The 17,176-nt window shown below is 31.5% G+C and overlaps 1 protein-coding gene and 1 pseudogene across 6 annotated transcripts in view; one reads left to right on the top strand and one right to left on the bottom strand.

The window, feature by feature from the left end:
• Nucleotides 1-230: 230 nt before the first annotated feature.
• On the top strand, nt 231-13,470 carry LOC127733388 (toll-like receptor 4; annotated as a pseudogene).
• Nucleotides 13,140-17,176, bottom strand: part of LOC127733989 (uncharacterized) — a 67,775-nt gene continuing 63,738 nt past the window's right edge. For all 6 annotated transcript variants that reach the window (XR_007997335.1, XM_052243482.1, XM_052243481.1 and 3 more), the window contains one exon: nt 13,140-16,416. Coding sequence is in view for 5 of the 6 variants with exons in the window: in XM_052243482.1 (XP_052099442.1) it covers nt 16,406-16,416 (11 nt within the window). In the remaining variant the exon portion in view is untranslated. The remainder of the gene's footprint in view (nt 16,417-17,176) is intronic.

Genomic DNA, 17,176 nt, shown 5'->3' with positions numbered 1-17,176 from the left:
TAAATTACGTCAGAGATCCTTTTCTGGACTAGTGAGTCTTAAAAGACTTCTTCTAAACAACAACAACATAATAGCTGTAGATGATTATTCTTTGACTGTCTTGAAGAGTTGAACTTAACTTTAAAAGAAACCCTTATGACTCATTGGATTTGAACTTATAGAGAGTTTCACTTGTTACGGCAAAAGTAGACTTCCGACAACTGAACATTATGACTAGCAATTTTTGGAGAATGCCGAATCTGAGAAACTTGGATGTATCTGGTTTGTCTGGTGCATGTAATGTGAAAACTTTAACATCACAAGTGTTTCGACTGTTACCAAAAATTGAAACAATAAATGTGTCGGCATGTTCTATTAATTATATTTATAAAGGAACATTTCGTAAATTAGGCAATTTATACGGTCTGGATGTGTCGTTGAATCGATGTTTAAAGTTTGAAGGTTTCGGGAATATTGCGTTTGATATTCCGTTTACGTCAATCAAAACTTTGAATATCAACAAAGTACATCAAGCTTTCGAACTGAATACAGCAATAACAATTCAACATTTTCATAATCTAACTAATACAACCCTAGAAACTTTATATATTGAAGATAATAAAATACAGCTTGCTGAACCTGGAGCGCTATTGTATTTCCAAAACAAGATGCGAAATATTTTTGCAGGAGACAATGAATTTTCTTTCAGGGGCTACAGTGACGAAACCTTAAAGATTCCGATACATTTTGCAAATTTATCAAATTTGTTTTCAGCACATAATCCCACCGAAAAACAAGAAAAATGTGATTTTGTTTAAGAAAGATCAAGAGAAATGCATCAAAGATTATCAGAATTTTACATTCATCCGCCGTCAGAAGAACTTAACACTTTGTCAGCTGTATTACCTATAGCGGTTCCGCCGAATATGACTAAGTTTATTTACAGAGGTTGTAATTTACGATATGAAATTCCTCTTGTTTTTGTTTCAAGCAATAAGTTGAAACATATTGACGCTAGCTCAAACATACTCCACTCTTGGACTGGACCTCTGAAGTCGTTTATCAACCTTGAGTATGCAAATATGTCGAACAATTTCTGTTCCAACATATCAAAGATTTTTTTCCTGGGACTTCGAAAACTAAGATACCTTTACATTCAAAATAACTTACTTGGTTTTGTTTTGCCAAAAGATATCAATGGCGAAATTCTACGAGATGTTAAAAAACTTGAAGAAATTGACTTGTCGTTTAATAGAATCCAACTGCTTCCATCGATGTTTAACAAACAGCAGAGTTGCTACGCAAGTTGACTCTTAGTAATAACATGTTAGATACTACTGTTGCCTTTATTTAGATAATATCACATTTCATTTAAGTCATATGGATCACTTGATGTACCTTGATATTTCAAAAAAAACAGACTGTTATCCTTGCCTAAAAGTTTTCGGGATCAGCTGTAATAGAAATTCAAACAGAATAAGAATAATAAAGTTGATATAAGCGAGAATAATTTTCGATACACTTGTGACAATGTCGATTTCGTTCAATGGGTTTCAATATATCATCAATATCTTGACAATTTACATTTAACAAGCTGCTGTCTTAAAACAAAACCATAATTAATCTGGTTGAAGCTCAACTTATATATGATAAGCTTAAAAAGGAGTGTTCACCATACACAGTTGTTATTATAGGAACTGTTATAACCATCGCCTTCTTTGGTTCTATAATTCTTAGCGTTTTGATATATAGACACTGGTGGAAAATACGCTATTGATACTATATAATCAAAAGTAAATATCAAGGAACAATAAAAACACCAATCCATACCGATACCGATACTCGTGAATATGAGTGCTTGTTTGCTTGCTTGCAAAATAAAATTGTTTAAGAACGCTTTTTAAAAATGTTCAAGCCCTATAAGAGTTTATATGTTAATGCAAGAACAATATCCAGAATCTAAACTAATGCTGTTTCCTTTTGAAGCACGAGTTTTACCTGAAAATCCGGCAGTTTGTTTCTACAGTTTTATATAAATACATGAAATATTTGCCTGTGGACAATAAGCAGACAAAGATGAATCAACAAATTTGATTGTTTGCCTCCTGCTCAGTTTTTGGTATTTCGTACAAATAAATGTTTTATTAATGTATTAATAATGAATACATTCCTTTTAACAGATGCATATGAATTTTTAACATGAAAAGTATACCTACCTTTCTACATTTTTTACCTGCTTAATTATAAATCACAAATCCAAAAATAATAATAATGAAAAAAATAATCAACATCTAATTCAATAGTAAATAAATCTTATAAAATCTAACAGGTTATGCAATATCTAGAGTACACAGAAAAGGGAACATCATTAACTTCATGAAAATAATAAGTACAGGTTATCAACAACCATTCGAAACCTTCCTGTACGAATGCATATAATGATGTATGAAATTCTTTGACCTGTTGACGGAAGATATTAAATCAGTACTTAAATTACTTTAAACTTTTGAACAGCTCAAAGGTAGTTTCCCTTTTAGATTTCCAAAATTATTTATTTTAATAATAGGTATTGGAGCAGATCGTGAAGTAGAAGTTCGAAATTATAAAAAAGAGACGGAAAATACCAAGGGGAAATTCAAATCGTTGAAAGTTAAACAAAGAACGACAACGTGAGGTATGTTTTTCCATTATGCTATGCAAACTAATAATCGCTTTTCAATAACTGAAATAAATAAAAAAAGAAATATAAAGCAAAAGGGGGGAAACCATGTTACTATGGTAATAGTACTATATTAGACATTAGGAATAAATGTGTTACCATGAAATTAGCACTGTGTGAGTTTTACAGAATTCTGCACATTTTAACATGAATAGGTATTATATTTTTCAATATCTGTATATAGGTTGAAATATTTAGTTCGTATCCATGTTTGTATCCATGTTCGTATCCATGTTAAGATCAACATATGTTGTTTTTGTGCTTCTCGTCGATCTGGTAAGTGAAGCCATTTCTAACTGATTTTTACCGTTTTCACATCATTATCTAGATAATGGAAGAATGATGAGCTCACATAACACGTTTAATCCTGCTTCATTTGTTATGTGCCTGTCCAAAGCCAGGAGCCGGTAATACTGTAGTTGTCGTTGGTTACTGCCTGTTTTATCTGTGTTTCAATAACTTTTTTGTCATATCTCAGGCCATTGGTTTTTTTCGGTTGAATAGTTGCACATTTTGTCATGTTAAGGCATTTTATACCTGACTATACGGTATGGGTTTTGCTCATTGTAGGGAAGGCCATACGGTGACCTATAGTTGTCTACATCCACATTATTTTGACTCTGTATAGCAATCATACCACATCTCCTCATTTTATATAGAGCATGACATGCAGAAATGATTCGATTCAATTGAAACGGAAAACGCAGAAATTTAGTACTTCAAAGCGGATGAATAAAACACGTTCAAAATGTTAACCATTATGATATGATGAGACAAAAAAGCGATAGAAACCCAACCGCTACAGGATTAAGAAGTGTACAATTACACAAACAATTACTTTTAGTATGAGTTTACGTTATCCCAAGCAAGCAGCATAAACAGAAATGTCAATTCAGATCTCAAGCATTGTTCAAGTTACAATTGAGGTTGTAATTTTAGTTGTGACGTCCAGCACGTGCTCCCTACGTTTGATTGGAATTAGAAACTGGCTTTTGTTTCGCTTCATTACAAAGCGGGAAAAAAAAGTCATAAACTGATGTTTTGTTATCGTAGTTTAGTCCGTCCGTCTGATTGTCTTGAATTTTGTTTGATTGATTTGTCATTGTCATAAATTAAGTAATATTGAACAATAATAATACAGTTCAAATTATTTTAATGTGGGAATAAAACAAATTATAAGAGGTTTGTGTTTTGTATTTTCATAGCCGAATATCCATTTTACAATAATGAAAAACAATACTCAAGTAAACAGAAAGATAAACGACTTATAAACAAATTAAACAAATGTAACAACATACACTATAACGGCTTTTTACAACTCAAAATCAATTCGGAAAACTATCATTGCAATTTTTTTTCAGGATGTTTACTGAGGTGAACATTGTTTTTGTATTTTCACCTAAAGTATTTAATGACGATGCATGGTTAATTTTCGTGTTTGTGTTGTAAACGGAGGGTCGTTGTCTAAGCGTCACCGTTCCCCTCGTGTATACAAAACTTCAAAAGAAAAATTATAAAGAGCTTTTCAATAAACGTAACCCAACTTCAATGTATCAATATTTTGCAAACAGATAGAGCACCGAACAGAACAAATTATGTAAAAATAAACTTCTTTATTTCTTTATATTGAATTTAAACAAATAGGGAATGTAGCTGTCTAAATATTAGTGTGGAAATTTCGATCACCGTATCAACGGAAAATCCGAGTGCACCGCGAACACGTGGTCGTATGTGACTTATCTATTTGTAGATTTACATCGTAAAAGTTATCTAAACACAAGTAAAATAAGGAGAACACACTGCGGTGAATACAAAAGCGACGGCTGAAATTTCTAAAATAAAACCCTACATTTTTAATTTAAATCATTTTCTAGGCTCAATTTAGAATACTTGTATGACGGACAATATTTAATCAACAGTTCTAAAGGTTGACAAAAACTCAGCTCTTTAATAAATTGAGGAGAGAGAAGTAGACCTTAATCAAGTCATTGGCCAAAAGACAAATTTCACTTCGAATCAGCCGCTTTTATACCACCGTTGACCAATGAAATTAATTAGTCATATTGTATTTCTTTAACCCGAATGTAACCAATGAAAATCGTGGTTTCGGACATCATTTGGAATATGTGCCAATATGGATGACATAAAAACATTTTAGAACTTCAAAGTGAAAAATCGGAACTGTCAACTTAATAATTCAATTAGCATCCAAAAATATGTAAGACAAAGTTAAACTAAATGGTAAGTGACAACGTTTCTCATTCGAACATGACCACGGTCTATAAAAATGAAGTTATCTATAAAAATTGGCCAATATTAAGTTTACCGGCAAATTTATCAAAATAAATAGACTGCAAAAACCAATTCCACTACAGTGTGATAAATTCAAAAAATCATCAGAACTTCAATTAAACGTGTGAGGTTTGCGAACAGTTCTAAAGGAATATTGTAATAGTGGAATCATATATAAATGAACTAACAGAGGTTTCGATTATAGGGAATTCATCTTTATTTCATCAACACTATTATTTATTGTTGTACTTTTCTTAAAAAAACAGCAATGTATTATCAGAATCGGTAATGTTATTTTTCAATATCTGTATATAGGTTGAAATATTTAGTTCGTATCCATGTTTGTATCCATGTTCGTATCCATGTTAAGATCAACATATGTTGTTTTTGTGCTTCTCGTCGATCTGGTAAGTGAAGCCATTTCTAACTGATTTTTACCGTTTTCACATCATTATCTAGATAATGGAAGAATGATGAGCTCACATAACACGTTTAATCCTGCTTCATTTGTTATGTGCCTGTCCAAAGCCAGGAGCCGGTAATACTGTAGTTGTCGTTGGTTACTGCCTGTTTTATCTGTGTTTCAATAACTTTTTTGTCATATCTCAGGCCATTGGTTTTTTTCGGTTGAATAGTTGCACATTTTGTCATGTTAAGGCATTTTATACCTGACTATACGGTATGGGTTTTGCTCATTGTAGGGAAGGCCATACGGTGACCTATAGTTGTCTACATCCACATTATTTTGACTCTGTATAGCAATCATACCACATCTCCTCATTTTATATAGAGCATGACATGCAGAAATGATTCGATTCAATTGAAACGGAAAACGCAGAAATTTAGTACTTCAAAGCGGATGAATAAAACACGTTCAAAATGTTAACCATTATGATATGATGAGACAAAAAAGCGATAGAAACCCAACCGCTACAGGATTAAGAAGTGTACAATTACACAAACAATTACTTTTAGTATGAGTTTACGTTATCCCAAGCAAGCAGCATAAACAGAAATGTCAATTCAGATCTCAAGCATTGTTCAAGTTACAATTGAGGTTGTAATTTTAGTTGTGACGTCCAGCACGTGCTCCCTACGTTTGATTGGAATTAGAAACTGGCTTTTGTTTCGCTTCATTACAAAGCGGGATGAAAACAATGAAAATCGTGGTTTCGGACATCATTTGGAATATGTGCCAATATGGATGACATAAAAACATTTTAGAACTTCAAAGTGAAAAATCGGAACTGTCAACTTAATAATTCAATTAGCATCCAAAAATATGTAAGACAAAGTTAAACTAAATGGTAAGTGACAACGTTTCTCATTCGAACATGACCACGGTCTATAAAAATGAAGTTATCTATAAAAATTGGCCAATATTAAGTTTACCGGCAAATTTATCAAAATAAATAGACTGCAAAAACCAATTCCACTACAGTGTGATAAATTCAAAAAATCATCAGAACTTCAATTAAACGTGTGAGGTTTGCGAACAGTTCTAAAGGAATATTGTAATAGTGGAATCATATATAAATGAACTAACAGAGGTTTCGATTATAGGGAATTCATCTTTATTTCATCAACACTATTATTTATTGTTGTACTTTTCTTAAAAAAACAGCAATGTATTATCAGAATCGGTAATGTTATTTAATTGTAAGTACAATCATCGCTTTTTTGTCATAAAATTTAGAGACAAATGTAATGTAGGTTATTTAGGTTATACTAAGTTATATATCAAACACACGTGTACCTTTTCTGTGATAGTTGATACTTCAAATGTCAATTAAAAACGTATCACAACTACCGCTTTCAAAAACAAGGAAAAATAAACTTAAACCAGTACTGCCATATAGAAAATGAATAGTACACTGTAGTAATACTTTTCATCAATTGATACATATTAAATAACTCGTATGTTAACAGACCTTCCATTCAAGTGTGTTATTAAGCACGTGCAGTCACATGAAACTTCCTGCATATTACAAATTTTTCAGTGTAATTTTTATTGTTATTCAACAAAACACATTTTTAATACATACCTAAGAAAATCTAATTTCATATATAAATTAACAGACTCTATAAACGACTTTATCGTAAGATACTAATATATTGAAATGATTGACGCACATTTGTACTTAAGTCGCTTATTTTAATCTGTCATCTCTTTATGAGATTTTATATAACAATTTATAATTTTCAGTACTTTTATTCAAACTTCATGCTCTTAAAAGTCGTCGTCATCATCATCATCATCATCGTCGTCGTCGTCATCATCATTATCATCATCATCATCATCATCGTCCTTGTTGTCGTCGTAGTCATCATCGTCGTCACCATCATCATCATCATCGTCGTCATCTTCATCATCATCATCATCATCGTCGTCGTCGTCCTCGTCATCATCATCATCATCGTCATAATCGCCGTCGTCGTCATCGTCATCATCATCATCATCATCGTCCTCGTCGTTGTCCTCCTCCTCGTCATCATCATTAGCTGCGTTAATTTTACTCTTATTTTACAGCAACTTCGGGCGTGATGAATAACTTAACACTACTATGGCTTGTTCTTGTTTTTATGGTTGTGATCGTTTCTTGCAAGAAATGTGAATTAGATCCGCCATGCAATTGTACACAATGGACACAAAAAGTTGATTGTTCTAGTAGGAATCTCATCCATTACCAATGAAGTTACGTGAAATAAACTTCAGTGGAAATGTGATCCGGGAATTACCTGACGACGTTTTCCATAACAACGGTCTACTTGAATCGTTAGATTTATCACACAACCTTATTTCTAAATTACGTCGAAAATCTTTTTCTGGACTAGTGAGTCTTAAAAGACTTTTTCTAAACAACAACAACATAATAGCTGTAGATGATTATTCTTTGACTGTCTTAAAGAGTTTGCTTGAACTAAACTTTAAAAGGAACCCTTATGACTCATTGGATTTGAACTTATCGGGAATTTCACTTGTTACGGCAAAAGTAGACTTCCGACAACTGAACAACATGACTAGAAATTTTTGGAGAATGCCGAATCTGAGAAACTTGGATGTATCTGGTTTGTCTGGTGCATGTAATGTGAAAACTTTAACATCACAAGTGTTTCGACTGTTACCAAAAATTGAAACAATAAATGTGTCGGCATGTTCTATTAATTATATTCATAAAGGAACGTTTCGTAAATTAACCAATTTATACGATCTGGATGTGTCGTTGAATCGATGTTTAAAGTTTGCAGGTTTCGAAAATATTACGTTTGATCTTCCGTTTACATCAATCAAAACTTTGAATATCAACAAAGTACATCAAGCTTTCGAACTGAATACAGCAATAACAATTAAACATTTTCATAATCTCAAAAATACAACCCTAGAAACTTTATATATTGAAGGTAATAGAATACAGTTTGCTGAACCTGGAGCGCTATTGTATTTCCCAAACACGATGCGAAATATTTTTGCGGGAGACAATGAATTTTCTTTCGCGGGCTATAATGAAGAAATCTTAAAGATTCCGATACATTTTGCAAATTTATCAAATTTGTTTTCAGCACATAATCCCACCGAAAAACAAGAAATATGTGATTTTGTTGAAGAAAGATGTTTCAAATCAAGAGAGAGGCATCAAAGTTTATCAGAATTTTACATTCATCCGCCGTCGGAAGAACATAACATTTTTTCAGATGTATTACCTATAGCGGTTCCGCCGAATGCGACTAAGTTTATTTATAGAGGTTGTAATTTACGATATGAAATTCCTCTTGTTTTTGTTTCAAGCAATAAGTTGAAACATATTGACGCTAGCTCAAACATACTTCACTCTTGGACTGGACCTCTGAAGTCGTTAATCAACCTTGAGTATGCAAATATGTCGAACAATTTCTGTTCCAACATATCAAAGATTTTTTTCTTGGGACTTCGAAATCTAAAATACCTTTACATTCAAAATAATTTACTTGGCTTTGTTTTGCCAAAAGATATCAATGGCGAAATTCTACGAGATGTTAACAAACTTGAAGAAATTGACTTGTCGTTTAATAGAATCCAACTGCTTCCATCGATGTTTTTCAAACAACAGAGATTGCTACGCAAGTTGACTATTAGTAATAACATGTTAGATAATATCACATTTGATTTAAGTCATATGGACAACTTGATGTACCTTGATATTTCAAAAAATAGACTGTCATCTCTGCCTAAATGTTTTCGGGATCAGCTGCAAGAAAAATTCAAACAAAATAAGAGTCTTAAAGTTGATATAAGCGAGAATAGTTTTCGATGCACTTGTGACAATGTCGATTTCGTTCAATGGGTTTCAATATATCATCCATTTCTTGACAATTTACATTTAACAAGCTGCTATCTTAAAAACAAAACCATAATTAATCTGGTTGAAGCTCAACTTATATATGATAAGCTTAAAAAGGAGTGTTCATCATACACAGTTGTAATTATAGGATCTGTTATAACCATCGCCTTCTTTGGTTCTATAATTCTTAGCGGTTTGATATATAGACACAGGTGGAAAATACGCTATCTATACTATATAATCAAAAGTAAATATCAAGGAACAATAAAAACACCAATTCATACCGATAGTCGTGAATATGAATACGATGCATTCATTTCCTACGCAGAAAATGACTCAAATTTTGTCCACAATAATCTTCTACATAAACTTGAAGATGAAGGAGGACTACACGTGTGCATCCATAAAAGAGACTTTATCCCAGGAAACGATATTGCGGCTAATATTACGTCATCTATTCATGTTAGTCGTAAAGTTATCATAGTTATGTCATGTCATTTTCTAGAATCGTACTGGTGCATGTTCGAATACAACATGGCAAGAATGGAAAGTATTTATTCCAGAGAAAAAGAGAATACTTTATTCATGATTTTCTTGGAACAAATTAGACCTGGGCAGCTACCACTTCACATTCTAGAACTTGTACAGGATCAGTCTTACATTGAGTATCCGAATGATGAATATGGCAACACAGTGTTTTGGGAAAAACTACGAGAAGTCCTAGCACGTTAATATTGGTACAGATAAGAAGAGGAATAGCAGTACTGCTTTTCGAAGTTCTTAAGGTAGCACAATACAAAGATTTTTCACCCCCAATCAGAAGACTTTAAACTGTTGTAATTTCTTTTATCCAGCTTTAAATTTTATAAATGAGGTACCAAAAGAAAGAAGAAAGATTAATCTTTCAAATTGTGATTATTTCATTATGACATGATTATTACATAATTAATTATTATGTAATTAGTTGCTATATTGTGATGTCCACACTTGAATGAAATTAGCTTCTTTGTTATTCATACCATCCCAAAATATTTTATAGATTCTTGTGCAACACAGTTTGACCTCTAAAAGGGTGTCTCAGATTTTTCCTATTGTATTTCATTCTCTCATAAACCTTCAATGAAGTTTGCAACCTCAATTCATAAGAGATATGGGTATAACATTTGTTCTATTGATGTTTTTGGAAATCTGAGACACCCTTTTGAAGATAACTGGTCAAGTAACAACATGTGTGAAAATCAAGCATATAGAGGCACCCATCTAGGAGCTAATTTCATTTAACACTACATTTTCATGACTAAAAATGAATGTGTCACAATTGAATAAATAAGGATTTTCCTACTTGTACCCCTTTAACTTCAATATAATTCACACATGTATCATGAGAATACTTCAGGATTGGCCTTTAATCATAAATCAATTAGGTTTTGACCAGTAAGAAAGCATTCCAATTCAGCAATTCTAAATATATAAAGAAAATGCACACCCTATGCATCAACAATCAGATCTGGCGGGAGATTTTATATCATTATTGTAAGTCAGTTGCTACTGATATGGTCAAAACTCCGCCCACCATGATAAACCTTTACTATTAATGATCTCAGAAGTTTAATTACACATTGCATTTACTTTTTTCAATATGGATTTTATTCTTTTAGTACATAAAATGATATATTTTGTTTTTTGCATTGTTACAAAAAGTAAGTTATGCATGTGTTCACAAAATGATCAGTTGGTCAGTCTAGAGGATCCTTATGGGGGATTTGTAGAATTATAATTGTATACAATGACAATATGGTGTTTTACACAAAGTAGATTTTTTTTCATTTTTGCAGTTTGATAATGAAGTATTTAATTTGTATTTTCTTTTTAAAAGAATTCATATTTAAACATTCTCCTCAAGAAATTCTAGTCTAAACATCAGCAACATTTATCGTTGTACAATTATATTTGTTTAATATCTGTACATTTATATTTTGATTCCCTCTTTAGCTCCGAATAGTTGTTTTGATTTTTCTCCTGACATCTCCAATACAGAAATGTATTTTTATTTGGAATTCATTATCTTTCATTTTTCCATAAATCCCTAATCCACCTCTTTTTCATAACTGTTATTTTAATTGCTGGTCAGTGGTTGTAAAGCTATCAAATGATTGTATTGATTAACCACATAGTACTGCCCACATGTTCTTATCTTGTATCAGTCAGACACGTGCATTTGTTTATAAAACTAATTATCATCAAAACTCATTAACACTGCAAGATATGTAAATATTTTTTTCTTCTGTGGTTTTTGAATATTAAGAAGTAACAAAAACAGCCGAAAATGTAATTTTGATAAAATTTAGTTGCTTTTGTATTGTGCTACCTTAAATCAGAGAGTAGTAAGTAGAACGAACGATTGACAGTAGCAATCGTCCTAAAATACTATTAAGTAAGCTTTTATTCCTGTATTATGTTGACATTTTATAAATTTATCTTTCAATTTTATGGTTACATTCATTAAAATATATTACTCTGATTCTTAAAATTTTTATCCACTGATTATGCAGGACATATTTTTTCCCTCCAAACTTCTAGCGAATGGCCATGCACAACAATATTGAATTTCTGCTTAATTTGATTAAACAAAACATTCCGAGACATGTCTTTTTAGCCAGAACTTTAGGAATAGCATAATGTACTAAACACATAGCACAGAAAAATGATTATAAATGGAAAAACATGTTCAAGAACAGGGAAAGAATAGGAACATGACTAAAGAATATCTTACAAATTGAATTTAGGTAACAATTTCCTCCGATGTTTAATCTCGGTCATGACAGTTAGGGGAATGCCAATGAAAATGTATTGTTCACACTAAAATCGGTGTTATACTTAAATAATATTATTGAGATAAACGTGATTCTCAAGTTTGTTGGATTAAAATTATTTAGTTATAACTCTGCACCCCTGCTTGCCGACTTGCTTTTGTACTCAAATGAAATATCATTTAAATCAGAAGCTTTAAACGAGAAGAAAAACATGCAGCAAAATCTTTATTTTTTCAGTCATTTCCCTCAATGATTTGTTTTTTCAGTCATTTCCCTCAATGATTTGTTTTTTCAGTCATTTCCCTCAATAATTTATTCTTTCAGTCATTTCCCTCAATGATTTATTTTTTCAGTCATTTCCCTCAATGATTTATTCTTTAAGTCATTTCCCTCAATGATTTGTTTTTTTTTTTCAGTCATTTACCTCAATGATTTGTTTTTTCAGTCATTTCCCTCAATGATTTATTTTTTCAGTCATTTCCCTCAATGATTTACTCTTTCAGTCATTTCCCTCAATGATTTATTCTTTCAGTCATTTCCCTCAATGATTTATTTTTTCAGTCATTTCCCTCAATGATTTGGGTTTTTTTTCAGTCATTTCCCTCAATGATTTGTTTTTTTTCAGTCAGTAGTCTTCTACAAGATAAAAAAACGTAACAAATTCACCGTCTCCAAAAAAACTCAGAAAAATGTCCAGGAAATAGGAATCCTGAATGAAACTGGAAATAACACTTTATAAATTGTATACGTCCGAAGCGCTTTTCTGTATTTAATTTCATCAGGAACACTCACAACCAAACACCTTTAACCCAAAAATGTATATAAGTGCTGAAACACGTGAAGAGGTATATGATCCTGATGATCGTAGTGAAATCAATCTTGAAAAGTAATTTACATTTACTTGACAAGAAATCCATGTAAAAGGGTATATTTGTTTGAAACAGTTCTAAAGACAGATTTAATAGACACAGTGGAGACTTTTCTTCCCATATTTTCAGTTGTGTAAATCTAACAAAATTTACTTTGTAACAATTTTTATTTAAAAACAAACATAAACAGTTGCCATTATTGTCATTCTAGTAATTGTCTGTATTTTCTTCTCTTTGGTGACATTATATTTATTTCTATACCTTAATTCATCATCATGTTGAATCAAAGAAAAACGTTCTTCCTCAATATTATGCTTAAAATGTGTGCTTTTATATGGTTATCTATTTGAATTTTAACTTATGCATTGAATATAACTTATAAAATGTGATTCTACTCGTAACATTTCTACTCCTCAGTTTTTGTTTCTCCAACAAAACAAGGTAACATCACAAGTAATAAATATAATTAAAACACAGAGTTATCTACACCTTTTTGCCACTGCTTTCATATTAAGTCATAAGAACATTGTGTACGAAAACGATCTAAGCCATCCAAACCAATAAGTTCATTAGGTAGGTATATATACCTATACAATGAACTGGACAGGAAATCACAATATGATACATGGTTACATTCAGTGATGCTTAAGCTTATACATTTATTCAACAGAAACTCAACTAAAAGGTCTAACGAGTCCCCTATCGCTCACCTTAATATATGTCTATTATCAACAATGGCCACTCTCAATTGAAATGAAAAATGAATATTGTCCAATCCCATTTAACAGATTCAACCTTTACAAGTTCAAAAGAAATAAGTTAGCTGATTTTTCAGAATATCCTTCTTGATTGGTTTTACTTTATACCAAACTGTACAGTTTTTTTGACAAAATATTGTAGATTTATAAGTATCTATAGGATACCTATGTGAAAAGGGGGGATCATGAATGAACATACTTGATGAAAACAAATGAAAACAAATGAAACAAATATTTAGTTACTTTCAAGAAGCAAATGATGAAACCATAAAATCCGGTATCCTTGGAAAAGCAATAGCTTTTTTAATAAATTGATACAAACAAAAATAAATGAATTAACAGTATTATAGCTATGTTTAATGACATTGGGGTCTTCATCAAACTGTGAATATAGAAATATATGGGGATGATGCATCCAGATACCCTATTTGTGTTTCAAAACAAAAATGTAGTGTTATCAACATTTTACAAAAACTTCTGCTCAAATCAGTGCTGTCTTGAAGTTTAAGAAGGTGTGAGCAAATGCTAGAGTTTGTGTATGAATTTTGTATCATAAATTATTACACATAATTCCACCTTATGTAATAATGCTGTATTTTGATTGGATGAGAGACATGGTATTTTTCACCAATTTCTATGTATTGAGATTTTCTTTTCTCTGCCGGGGTATTTGTCATTAGGGTATTTCATGTGCCAGGGTATTTGCTAGCAAATACCATGACAGATGGGGAATACCATGTCTAAAAATAATCCAATGAATTATTTCTAATCAAATAGGACAAATTTATGGTCATTCTTAATATACGGTTTCAAGTGAAATATTTAGGATAAAAAACATCGTTATTGAATTTGGAGCGAATGACGTCAAAATTCCGCGAACCTGTACTTTTAATGACGTCATTAATAAAACTCAACGGAAACACATTGTCAAACGGTCATAAACATAAACTGGAATCCGCTTGTATTACACTTCACTCAAACTGATGAACAAAGTGTAGTAGTCAGTCAAGAACCAGCTTATCATAAACAGGGATATATATATATATATATATACAGTCAGTGACTGTACATAAAAAATGATCAGAAATGATTTTACGGCCAATGCAATTTGACTGCGCAAATAGCACAGCTGCAGTATATACAAAAAATTATACGTTCAAGTAGAAACTCCATATGATACCTGATTACAATAAACTTTCTGAGGTCAAGATGGATACAAAGAACATTCGGTGAAATTAAACAATTATATCATGCTTACAAGGGGTATTTGCCAAAAATACCGGTTTCGAGGTAATCAAATTTCCCTCGCCTAAAGGCTCTAGAAATTTGTACCTCTCAACCGGTATTTTTGGCAAATACCCCTTTTAAGCATGATATATTTGTATAATAACCCTTCATTTTCTTTACATTATTTTTTTTCAAGTATGGTTCAAAAGGTCCAGTGGTTTCAGCCCAGACTTTTGAAGAAATAGTGATATTAGAAAAATTCTTCGCTATTGATATTATTGGTAGCCATGTTTGAAGACTGATTGTTCGTCGACCTCCAAAGTTAAAGAGGATAATTATTGTATTATTCAACTCAAACTCAAAATGTTTTATTCATTTTTTATATAATTTATATTTAAAGAAATGGCGGAGTCATAACTTTTAAAGATAACCCCAAGAATGATGCTAATTGGCTCAAATTTCAGAGAATATCTTAGAAGAAGACAATGGTAGACTACAGACACTAGATGCCAGATCATGCAAACCTGCCAAATTTCCTGATTTATGGGGAATTTTCCCTATGAGAAGTTATAAACCAACTATTGAAAACCTCCATTAATTTAACTGTTTACCTCAAAACAGGCTTTCTAGTGAGTTCAAAAAGCATTTTATCACATATATATATACTCATTGAAAACCATAGTATATTAGATTAAAAACACTTTTTACATGTAAAACAGATGCATCAGGTCCCCTTAAAACCCCTCATGAGACGTTAGCATGTATGCAGATTATGACTATCACAACATTTTAATACCTAGACAGTGCGGTTGCCCCCTTTTAAAAAAAACAATAACAAATAATTAAAAAGTTAAAACAATCATCCTTGTCCTATACATTAATGTCCCAAATAGTCCTATACATTAATGTCCCAAATAGTCCTTTTTTGTTTAGACTTGGTCACATTTAGACATAATATAACCATAAGCAGGGATCTCCATGACCTGTTTTATGATGGCGCACCGCCATTCTCAAATGATTTCTGCCATCGTTAAATTATTTGCCACCATAGTCGAATGTAAAATTTATTATACTTATGCAGGAATCTCCATGGATGAAGATTTAACAATGGAGGAACTTTCACCCGCCATTGTCATGGTGAAAGTTCCTCCATTGTTAAATCTTCATCCATGGGGATTCCTGCATAAGTATAATAAATTTTACAACCAAATCTAACAGTACATTTTCTCAATCTTATGAATCATGAAAATGGATAGTGTTGATATAAATTAAAATATTGTAAAAGATTGGTTAATTTCTGTATCTTCACTTATCACTACATGAAAATATCTCAGTGTTTATTGCTCAAATATTACATTTGACAAAGCCTTCAATTTATATGTAGTCAATCTTTGTTCCATTGGTTATATTCCTACATCTTCTTATTTCATCATGATGCAGCTGTAATAATAACAAACTACTTTAAAAATAAAGGTAATATTTAAGATATAGTAGAACAAATTTATGTTAACATACAAATATTTCATTTTACATGTTCCTATTCTAAATGACTGTTATTTATCATTTTTGGCATTAATGAAATATGTTTTCAAAATTTTCATGTTGCATAAATCATATATTATTATTCAATCATAATGTATTGTAAGAATTATTTTCCCATCTTTGTATCTTCTTCAGATTGTGAATGTTATTTTCTGTCTTTGCAGGCATTTTCAAATAGATCATAAGAGTTTAATAGATCATAAGAGTTTATTCCCCATCTTTGAATGTATTTTCTGTAGATTGTAAGGGTTACTTCCCCTTCTTTGCATGTATTATCATACAGATTGTAAGAGTTATTTCCCCTTCTTTGCATGCATTATCATACAGATTATAAGAGTTATTTCCCTTCTTTGTAGGTATTTACATGGACATTGTTAGACTTTTTTCCACATCTTTTCAAGTATTTTAATACAGACTGTAAGAGTATTATCCCCTTCTTTTAAGATATTTTCTTAAATTTGATATTTTCAGATTGTTAAGAGTTATTTCCTATCTAAGTATTTTCATACAGATTGTAAAGCAGTTTCTTTTACTTTTTTTTTTCTTTCAAATTTAACCTTCTTGCAAAAAACACACAATTTCATATTTTTCTAAAAGTTCCAAGTTCTATGATAAAAGAATGATTTATTGCCTCCAAGTTCTCTCATTCATTAAAGCA

Source organism: Mytilus californianus, unplaced genomic scaffold (genome assembly GCF_021869535.1).
Source record: "Mytilus californianus isolate M0D057914Y unplaced genomic scaffold, xbMytCali1.0.p SCAF_3, whole genome shotgun sequence".
In the NCBI taxonomy this organism is placed as follows: Eukaryota; Metazoa; Mollusca; class Bivalvia; order Mytilida; family Mytilidae; genus Mytilus; species Mytilus californianus.
This window is presented reverse-complemented; position numbering and strand designations above follow the sequence as displayed.